Source organism: Halyomorpha halys, unplaced genomic scaffold, assembly GCF_000696795.3.
Source record: "Halyomorpha halys isolate HHAL.00 unplaced genomic scaffold, Hhal_1.1 Scaffold94.1, whole genome shotgun sequence".
Classification (NCBI taxonomy): Eukaryota; Metazoa; Arthropoda; class Insecta; order Hemiptera; family Pentatomidae; genus Halyomorpha; species Halyomorpha halys.
In genome coordinates, this window is record NW_027114465.1 from 308,233 (window position 1) to 319,654 (window position 11,422).

General features: G+C 27.3%; 1 protein-coding gene and 1 long non-coding RNA gene across 5 annotated transcripts in view; one reads left to right on the forward strand and one right to left on the reverse strand.

Moving 5' to 3' along the window:
- Positions 1-3,772, forward strand: part of LOC106677319 (cytospin-A) — a gene marked incomplete at its 5' end in the record, with an annotated part of 86,161 nt that extends 82,389 nt beyond the window's left edge. For 2 of the 4 annotated variants that reach the window (XM_067051654.1, XM_067051655.1), the window contains 2 exon segments: positions 2,037-2,188; positions 3,428-3,772. In XM_067051654.1, the coding sequence (XP_066907755.1) occupies positions 2,037-2,188; positions 3,428-3,569 (294 nt within the window). 4 annotated transcript variants of the gene reach the window in all.
- Positions 3,773-4,501: 729 nt separating this feature from the next.
- LOC106677320 (uncharacterized) lies at positions 4,502-6,600 on the reverse strand. The gene is made up of 3 exons (XR_001342580.3): positions 5,692-6,600; positions 5,194-5,356; positions 4,502-4,789 (listed from the first exon to the last, which is right to left on the reverse strand). It is a non-coding gene; the product is annotated as an uncharacterized lncRNA (long non-coding RNA).
- Between the last annotated feature and the right edge of the window lie 4,822 nt (positions 6,601-11,422).

Sequence of the window (11,422 nt, forward strand, 5' to 3'; positions counted from 1 at the left end):
TATAGGTGTGGGGTATGTCAGATTACTGGAAGTAGAATAAAAACTTGGTGACTATAGGAAAATACTCAATATATTGTCTGTCAAGAAGAATAGTGGCCTAAATGCAAAAGTGAACTAGCTCAGAAAAAGAAATTGAATGGGTTGTTCTATGAATTTAATTGCAGTTTTATCTTTAAGAGCACAAAAAAAAAATTAATAAATATAGTGATCAATCAGTCCAAAATTGAGAATTTTACAAAATTTCAAACTCTTTTATATCCCAACAGTTTTTTCAGAGTTTTGTCTCTTTAGTTCCCAGCAGACAATATGTATTATGATTCATTTATAGTACATATGTGTTACTACACTTTGTTAGGAACCATGTCTATAAAGCAGTTTTGACTAAAGGGCCCTCACTGCCTTACAAAATTCCACTCTCACTGCCTTTGCCCATCATATAATTATGAAACGTTACAATTTTACATACTTTTTTTAATTTCCTATATTTTTGTACATCCAACTCCACATATAACTCAGCCAAATCGCAAACATTTTCTTTTTTTGTCAATCTTTTTGGTAATTTCTCATTTTTCTAGCAATGTTAATGTTCTGTGTTTTCATTTTCTACTTCCACGGGTTCTGATATAATTGAACTTTAATTAGAAACTTTAAACATAAAATCCGATAGAATAATAAAAAACATATGTTTCACTGTCAAGAGTAAATAATAAGTAAAAACATAAATCATTAATGTCTTAACAGACCATTAGAGATGAAGAGAGTATCAGTATAACTTTCCAGCTTCCTTGTACACATGAACATGTGGCAAAAAGTTTCATTTAGTTTTGTGTGAAAGTTTTTTTGTTTTTTTTATGTGATATTGCTTTGCATGACTTCAGGATTCTTGCAAATTAAATTCATTTTAAATATATTGAATTGTTTTATTATTTAAGTTTTTTGTTTTAAGCTTATACTGAACTTTTTTTTCCATGGTTTTTTTGCCTCCTTGTTTACCATGCTAAAATTTTATTTGCTTCATTGTAAGTTTTTTTTTACATTCTTGCATATTTTAATGTAGATGTGGTTTTCATTTTTTTGATCAAGTAAACTCACTCATCTTCATAAGTTTTTTTTGTTGGTTAGTTTTATATTAGAAATAAAAGTCTTGGATTGTAAAATAAGTTTGTAACGATTTTTACTGGTGGTTTCAATAAAAACTTCATATTCTTGGAAATAATTTTAACCAATTATATATGAACCAATTTTGGTCTATTACATGTTGCCATCTTTTAGGTAATTTTTTAATTCCATCATCTCAGAACTTTTTAGATTTTTGCACAATGAACTCACAATTTTGCAGTCCTCGAGCGAATTAATCTGTTGGGACAAGGTCTGGTGAATAGGGTGGATGAGGGATCACATCCCAGCCAAATACCAATAACTTCTGCGGGATCTGCAAAGACACGTGAGGGCGGGCATTATGCATGATAGAAAACTATGCTTTTGCGATTATGAGACACAAATAATTTGAGGCACTTGCATGAGATATGTTAAGTGTTTTTGAGATATCCCGTGTCGTAGAGTGAGGGTTATCTGTGACCAATGCTTGAATTTGGTCATCATCAACAGTTGAAGGATGACCAGAGTGCTTTTTGTATACCCAGTCAAAATTTCTGGTTCTGAGCCGAGCAAACCACTTACGGACATGCTTTCTCCTAAGGCATCATAGCCATAACACTGCAAATTTTGTTAACCATCTGTGCAACGGATTTTTTTTTTTGGAAATAAAAAATCATTATATGACGAAAATGAATTTTTTCCCTTCCATTTTGAGCAAGCAAAATACCACTTAATGATAAGGAATCTGAAATGAAACTGATGCATAAAAGCATTTTAACTAATCCTTTTTAGAATATGAAAACATGATTTTATAAACACAGAGAGGATTAAATTGAAATATTGAAAAAGCTACAAACTTATTTTACAACCTAATATCATATCTTACAATTTCCATTTTAAAACATATATTTTTATAACTTGTGGATTTAATTTTACAGAACATCCAAATAGAAAACTTCTCAACTAGTTGGAGTAACGGCTTAGCTTTTTGTGCACTCATCCATCATTTCTGCCCCCATGCTTTTGATTATGACTCATTAACACCAGACAAACGTCGATACAACTTCGAGCTTGCCTTTCGAGTTGCTGAGTAAGTACTTTTTTAAACATATGTGTGTGTGTATATATATGAACTATTCTGCTTTAATGATCATGATTACAATTTGAAGGGATTATTTGTCCTTATCTATTATGTGATTAATTGAATTTGGTAATTTTAATTTATTTCATTACAAAGATAACAAGTTGAAAATGGTTTTTAAAGCATTTTCAGATTTCAAAACATGTACCATTGGTATTTTGTACTTATTACATGCATGTTTCTAGCAAAAATAAAAAAAATGAGAACAGCATTACTAAGTAATATGGGGTTCTTATTATGCGATAAATAAGAAGTTTCTAAATGAGAATTAAAATAAAAACAGTTGATTCGAAGTTTTATATCATGTGTAATTTGAAAATTGTATGGCTCAAAAGTGAAACAAAACCCAGATACCTACTTACATGAAAATTCATTGGATCCTTCCTAGTCTGACCTGAACTTTTTGGATTGAAAAGTTAAACAGTTTCTTTTTTAAATCTAACTTTCAGAGGGGTAAAGGATATTTTTTATGCTGAAACCTAAATATTTACTCATACTCTTAAGTGGCAGTTACACATTTATTAAATATCAATAAAAAAATAACAAATAACTAACTGCATCTTCATTTCACTAACAAAAATAGTTGAATATAAAGTCCCTCAGAGTTCACTGAAAAGCAAAAGTCCCATTGGGAACTGTAGTCAAAAAGGCGATTCATGGATAAAAGGATTGACAATCCATAAGCCTTTCTAGAGATTAAAATTAAGGCAATTTGAAAATTTGCTTCCAACTTAGTTTCAATAATATAATAAAAAAAAATTGTCCCAAAATGAATGAACAGTTTTGACAGTGATGTATGTTTTTAAAACCAAATTTTTTGTGTAATATTGATAAATTTATTTAACACCAAATGAAAAATGACCTATACATACAACTAATTCATCCAGGAGTAGTATATAAAAATATATAATTTTAATTATGTGACTGGGGTGTAGAAGAAAAAAATGGCCAATCGAAAGGTCTAAAAGTTTTCATATATATAAACATACATCATTATGTATATATAAATATATAATAGAACTGTTAAAAATAAATAAAAAAACATATGCAGTTTTGTTTTAAACAATGTGGTCTTAGCGATTTTTTCCTTAATTACTTATTAGTAATTAAAAATGTTTCACATTAAAAAAATAAATAACCATTATAAAGTTGTTCATAATCAATATTTATATATTGTCTAATTTTCAGAGAAGAAGCTGATATCTTTCCCCTCCTAGATGTTGAAGATATGGTTGTGATGAGAAAGCCGGATTGGAAATGCGTTTTTACTTATGTTCAGTCCATCTACAGGAGGTTCCACGACTCGCCTGAGGCTCTTCCTGTATTTTAGTTTTAAATGGACTCGTTCCTCAGTAGCTTCTTTTTAATGTTACCAGCTAACAAATGTGATCTAATTGTTTTATATATTATTTTTATTTTGTTGACTTCTCTGAGATGTATAACTTTCACCGGCATTGTAAAAATGTATAAATCGAATTACCGTATCGAAATGTGTACATTTTATTTTGTTTTTTTAAATGTTAAATAAACTTATATATTTTAAGAAAGTATATCAAATCAATGCTCTAGGAGTCAAGAAAAGAAAAAACTATGTCTTCAAAGCAGAAATCTTGGAGGAGTGTTAACAATCTCCATTTACTAACATAATAATCTTTAAAGTGTTACTCCGACTATCTGTTTATTGAAAAGCCTAACTTATTTGCTTCTGCTTGTAAAATAAATTTTGAATAATGTTTCTGAATATTAAGAAAATCAGAAATTAATGACTTATGTAGTATAGGGAAAAGTATGATTCTTATTAAAGTGTATAAATTATTATGTAGCTGACTCCACTTTTTTCTTTCTTTTTTTTTTTAACAAAGAACAAATAATTGTGAAATATATATTCCTTATTTTATTTAATTTAATATTTTTCTATTATTAGGTGTTAATACTTTTTGATACAAGAAAGTTTTAATGGGTGAAACTGTTGCTTTTGTTGTAATAAATATTTTAAAATATATTTAAGAAATATTATCATTTTTGTTTTTTTTTATTTTTCCTTTTTTACATTGTATTTACCAATTGAAGTAATTTTATTATGATATTAGCTTTTCCATGGGATTTCACTCACATTATAATTTGTTCTATATGTGTGATAAGTACATGACCAAATTTATCTGATTAACTTAATAACATCTGAACTTTATGTGGAAAAATAAAAGGAACTATCACTGAAAAAAACTAACTCGACAGAAAGCATCTTCAGCTTGACAGCTTTATATTAATAAAGTTTTGTTAAGAACACAGTATGTTTTAAACTATTAAAAAAAACTTACAGTACTTTAGCATAAAAGGTATGATAATTCTTCTTTTCAGTGCAATAAGAATAAACTGGTTTTCTCTGCAATCTGGTATAGATGAAGCTGTAGTTGTCCATGAGGTTATTTGCTTAAAATTTTGTCCCTCAGCTTTATTTATAGTAGGGTACACATGATTCTGCATGCAAAGCATACTTCAATGATGGTCTAACACAGAAATAAAAGATTTTTCAAGTCGGAGTAATAGTTCCTAAAATAAACGAGTTCAAATTAGCAAACTCTTCAGCTATATATATTAATGAACATGGATTATTTTGTACTAAGTTGAATTAACATTTAGCCTTAATTCTTTCATGAATTAAAATGCAGAAATTAGTGAAGAATAAACTATAACTTTATTGCCTATAACTAAACATTTTATCCTTGACAATATAGTTACAGTTATAACCAATTTCTGTCCTGCTCTAATTCTAACCAAGGTTTTACTTTTTAGGATTCTTTTATTCTTTCTTAAATTATAAATTACTTTATATTCATTAGATTTCAGAAATTTTAATTTTCTTAACATCTTCAGCAATGTTTTCTCATATATTCTTAACCATTGTTCAACAGATTGATACGCAACTTCTTTTTTTTTTTTTGCTTACCACCTACCTGGTTATTTTCTACACTTGGTGGGTTATCCTAAAAGTAAGCGACCTATTCCAACCAGAGAGGGAAGGTAGAGTTTTCATTCCGTTGGACCACTATGAAATAAAAGTCAACCCACTCAGAATAGACTGCTGCAGACTTGAGGTTGTTAAGGTGACGTTCTCAACTACAATAGTCTCAAACAATTAATTCACAACTGCTCTTGTACTATATATGGATATAAAGGGCAATACTAATAATTGTATTATTTGTTGAAGGGAGAAGTTATTAATTGTTACTGTTAGGCTAGCATATCACAGCATCAATGAAATGGTTACAGCAATATGATGGATTTAAAAAAATAAAATACCTTATGTATTCAAATATATGTTCACTTGTTATAAAAAAAATATATTTACATTAATTAATAATCAATACTACTTTACACTATAATAATGAAATGTGCAACTCCTAGTTCAGTGTACTTAAAAAATACAACTGCAATATTTGCAATGTACTTACTTCCTTAACTTCTTGTTAACCAACTCCAACAATGATTCAATTTCAGTGATTTTAAAATATATTATCTTCCTGAACAAATCTATTCATATTTCATGTTATTTAAAGGTTTAAGAACAAACATTTGTTTATTTCTGTCAGGAGAGATTCAACTAATATAATATGATTCATCCACAAAAAAACTTTTATTTATCTTAAGACATAAACAACTTGTGTTTTCAGCAAAATTTGAATGCCTTTAACTCCGCAATTGAAGATTTTCCTCAGGAGATTGGTAGCTGCACATTGTATCAACTACTACCTACTTTGGTTTGACAAGATTGCAACTGACATTTGTTTGGCTACAATGAGATTATTGATACTTCTGACTACCCTTTGCCTAATCCAGCGATTCTCAACCTTACATATTATCAATGTTTTTAAGCAATTCTTTTATTCACAGTTTAATGATATTTTCAATAGCAAAGTTGTTTATCTTTATTTTTTCTTCATTTATAACAAGTTCTTATGATGCATAAAACATGTTAAAAGCATAATTCTTTTAATCCATGTAAATGGTTAATACTTCATAACAAAACTAAATTATAACTTAATACTTCAATCAGAATTAAATTCTTACATTATTTGAAGTTTCTAACTGATCTTTTATAACAATACAATTTACATTCAAAGAAAGGTGAAATTATTTTGTCATAAACAAATAGTATATTTTAAATAACAATATCTTATTGTTTTATTATTTCACATAATATCTTCACTGTTTATCAAGTTAACAAGATTATAAAGGAATCCACAATTGTTCATGCATTGTAAATAATAACTAATTAAAACAGGCATAAATAAATATGATCGAAAAATAAACATAATTTTAACTCCCATCAATAAAACAAAACAAAGAAAAAAAGACAATTAAATGAACGTTACAGTAATAGTTTACCTAACTGCCGAAAGGTAGCAGCACAAATCGATAAAGGCAAAAAATATAAGTTCCAATTAGTGCCGCAAGATGCCAGCACCATCCAGTGAAGCATTGTTAAAGTCAAATCTAGCAGGAAAATTTTTACTTTGTATTAGGAGAGTAGGAGTTCACAGGAGCTCACTCGATCGGATCGTCACTCACCTGGCATTGACGGAATAGTTGAGCTCCTGTAAACTCCTACTCTCCTAATACAAAGTAAAATTTTTCCTGCTAGATTTGACTTTAGCAATGCTTCACTGGATGGTGCTGGCATCTTGCGGCACTAATTGGAACTTATATTTTTTTCCTTTTTCGATTTGTGCTGCTACCTTTCGGCAGTTAGGTAAACTATTACTGTAACGTTCTTTTAATTGTCATTTTTTCTTTGTTTTGTTTTATTGATGGAGCTAAAATTATGTTTATTTTTCGACCATATTTATTTATGCGTGTTTTAATTTGTTATTATTTACCATGCATTAACAATTCTGTATTCCTCTATAATTTTGTTAACTTGATAAACAGTGAAGATATAATGAGAAATAGTAAATTAAGTAATTTAAAGTAAATTTAATTATTGATCATTTTAGCACATACAAGAATGTTTAGGCCAAATGATAATCGAAAACAATGAAAAATTGATTTTGAGAAAAATAAGAAAAAAACTGTCTTCATTTTTAACAAAAGTTTTGAGCCTAAACATTCCTTTTTGTGCTGTAATTAAAGCTAATTAAATTTATTTCAAATTAAAATTCACATGTTGAGTGAATCGAAATCGAGAATAGTCATGTTGAGACTATTCTCGATTTTTTTTTTTAACAATATTTAACAAAGCGGGATGATTATAAAATTGTTTGACATTTTGAAGTAAATGGTTAGTTTGTGAAAATTTGTATTCTAGAAAGCAGTGATCGTACAGAGCTAATTTTGGTCTGATATCATAGAAAATTTTATTGACATTAAATTTGAATAAGTAAGCTTTTTAGAAGCAATGTTTTGGAGTCATTTAGCACAGGAAAATGTTCATATTTTTAGACTATTACACCAGTCGCAGAGATTTTATGAAACTTAATGCTATCTTTACCTTAAAGCAACATGTCCCAAACATTTTTGCCATTGCATCCTTCTTGAGGCAAAAACAAGGGTCAAAGAGAACAATAAATAGCTTTTAACTATTTTTTGTTCTTTGACCACTCCCAACCATCTCCTTCATATTTCTAAATTATGTATTTATTCCAAAGTCTATATTGCCTACAAGTGCTAAATGGAGCATAGATAAAGAGATTTTAATTTTGCCATTTTATATAAATGGACTCTACTTCTAATTTTCAAAAGTGTTGTAAAAATTAAATATCATTGCTACAGCACCATTGCATACACTTGTGGCACCCCAGGATGCCCTGAACCCAGTTCGGGAACTAATGGCCTAATCCACATGATAAACTAAGTAAATCAGCGATAAGATAAATAAATAATAAGATCTAGCCAAACTACTAATGCAAAAAAGTTCTATTTTTTTCTTTTTATAGATTGAAAAGAATGAGTCTCAAAGCACAATACCTGATTATAGACCAAACAGGAAGGTCAGCTAACATCCATAAGTGACGTAGAGACAATCCTGCTTAGGGAAGGAATCGTTCATATTTCATCTTTCCATTAAGTTGAACAGGGTCTCTGACAAGGTTCCTACTGCATTATATAAAAAATCAGAGTCATATTATTTGTTTATAAAACTCAATTTAAAAAGTTAGGTTATTACAAAATTGATGAATTTGAATATAAATTAAAAGAGTAGCCAGTAAGAAGAACCTTGTCAATCTAATATAGCATACTGGTAAATGTAATATACAGAACACTCTTTACACAACTCAGTTTCTTTGTATTATAAAATGTTCAAAATTATGGACTAAAGACAGTATGTGGAGTCTCTGACTAAAAAATAAAAAATTGTTGTATTTGAAATGGAAAAAGTAGTAAATTAACCACAAAAATGATTTAAAATCAACAGTAGTGACCATTGAAAATAAATTCATTTAATTTAAAAAGGAATACTGGAACTAAGGTTAAAAGGTAACAAGGAAAACTAAGAATTCTTCAATAACTGAAGTAATTTATTTGATTTTTTTAATATATAAGAGATAAATAATAGTTAAATTTACAATATGAAGAACCAATAAGTACCGTACATGTCACTTGTAAACATTATACACGTACCTTTATATCACATTTTATTTGTTTTATATTATAAAGTAAAACAATATAAATTAATCAATATTAACAACAATTTAACAATGTTTTTCAGATTTTATGGATGTTCTCCTTATTGTTAATATGATATGGTTTCTTATATTATATTATTAATGGGAGAAGTCTTCAGTGAAGATTTAAATTCATTTAAATCTCCTTTGTTTAAATTTATGACACAATAAATTTTATTATAGTCAGAAGATACCTATTTTTTAATTTCAGGAATCATTTACTGTTCTAAAATGCATAATTATGATATTTTGGGCATTGAGTTTTTTCATGCCAATCACAATAAGGTAAAGTAATGGAAGAATCTTTGAAAATAATTTTATTTAATTAATCCTATGATAAAACAGTTAGCACAAAAACTTATAAATTCTAAAACTAAGGAATGTTTCAAAAAGCATTGCAACTACAGGAGTAGTCTTTATACCAAATAACTATTATAAATTCAAATAAATAATATGAATACTTAACAGACATTCCAATTCAGACAAATATTTAACTCTTTTTTTTATAATTTAATAATAAATTATAGCTTTTAGTTTAATGATCATGTGGTTATCAGAAGAAAAATTGACAATTTAAAGGAAAAATGGAATTATATCCAATAACACCATTTAAACTTTACAAGCAGTACAGAAACTATAATAAACTATTTTACCTTCTAGTTTATTTTTAGAATTAAACTTTAATTTTATCTTTCCTTCAAATTTAAAATATTGGTCATGTACTTCAAATGAACATTTTACTAAGCATCCACAAAGGGTTAAGTTGATAAAGAAAAATAAATGAGTATCTTTTGCATAGAGTATTTTCAATCTAGATCTCTAAGAAAACATTCCAACTGCATTGAACCCCATTAATTTTATATGAAGTTATATTAAATCAAGGTGTATTTTTAAACAACTCTATAGGTTAACAAATATTGTTTTTATTACTGGAGACTCGAACTCTATTAAAAGACGCAAGCCCTATTGAATGGTTTGATCATAACAGTTGGTATACAATCTTAATTTGTTGTCTTCATAGACCAAAATAAATTTTATTTAAAATAATAAAATATATAAAGTCAGTTGCATGAATTTACATTGAAATGTAATTTATAATAAATCTAATGTACTAGAATTATTACAAATTTAAGAAAATAAAAAAATAAACTGGTCCATAGCACAATAAACACATGCTTTACAATTATAAAAAAGAAAAATAATAATTTTTTTTAAAGTCTTACTATCCTACAAAATAACTGCGTATTATTAATGAGGTAAAGGATAAATAAATAAGAGCATTTTCATTGAACAGACATGATAATTTCTCGCTATGGAGTTTTGTATGATGAAGATTCTTTCTCATAGAAATTATTATCGCTCCACATAATGAAATAATTGTAAACATTCTAAGAACTTATGAATTATCCCGTCATCTATATGTTCTGTTTTAGTGGCTCATATTAATCCATTGTTATGACTGCTTTAATTTAATACATCTCACAATTACGAATCAATTTGTGGTATCAGGATATAACCAAGAGAAACAGAACACATCGACAGGAAAGTACATAAGTAACAAATTCTGGCTAATATCTCCGAGAATCCCACGAACTGTGATAATGATTCAAAACTAAACCCAATTATATAACATTTGATAAAACAATTTATATTTTGTCATTTAATTGGACTGGTCATTAAAAAGGAAAAAAACAGCAACTAATTTGGATATCAAAATGATTATTACATCTACCCTACCAATCAACCAATTTTTTTTCATTCTACATAGTTTCCAACAAATCTTGATTGTATGTTATCAAACGAAGACCGATAATAAATAATGAAATAATATTTTAAGCAACCCCATAATTTTTCACCTTATCGTTGATTTTTGTTGTACCCTGAATGTGCTCGTTCATGGTTAAATTGCTTTAAAAATATTCATAGTAAATAGGTTCATTTTCTTCAAAGTTTATTTCTCATAACTTAGAAAATAATAATATAAAAAATAAGAATTTTTTTTTTTTTTGTCATACAGCCATATTATTTAAGAGACCAGAATTTTATACAATATTTTTTTTTTTTTTTGTGCCTTTTTGAAAATTTCTCCTAAGATCATTAGATTCAAATTAGGGAATTTATATGATATTCAACTCATCTTCAATTTTATATTAGTTGATAAAGTCACACATTTTGATAATTATTTTTAACTAAATAACCTTTAAGAGTAAATTCCTGAGAGAGAAAAAAAATAGTTTTAAATTAAAGAGACTTTCTTTAATAAATATTCCTATTGATTTTGAAAACTACAAAACATTTTTAAATCCCATTTTCATTTTAATCATTTTAAATGTCTTTGGTTAAAAGTTGATGATTTTTTTATACACAATTAATAATCATATTTTTACTTTAATTCATTATTTAAATTTAAACAAACATTTTTTTAAATTTTATTTGTAAATTTTTGTTTCATAATATTCTATATATTAACAAGATACATAAAATATTTTATATGTTTTAATTAATCCTTAAGCTGAATATT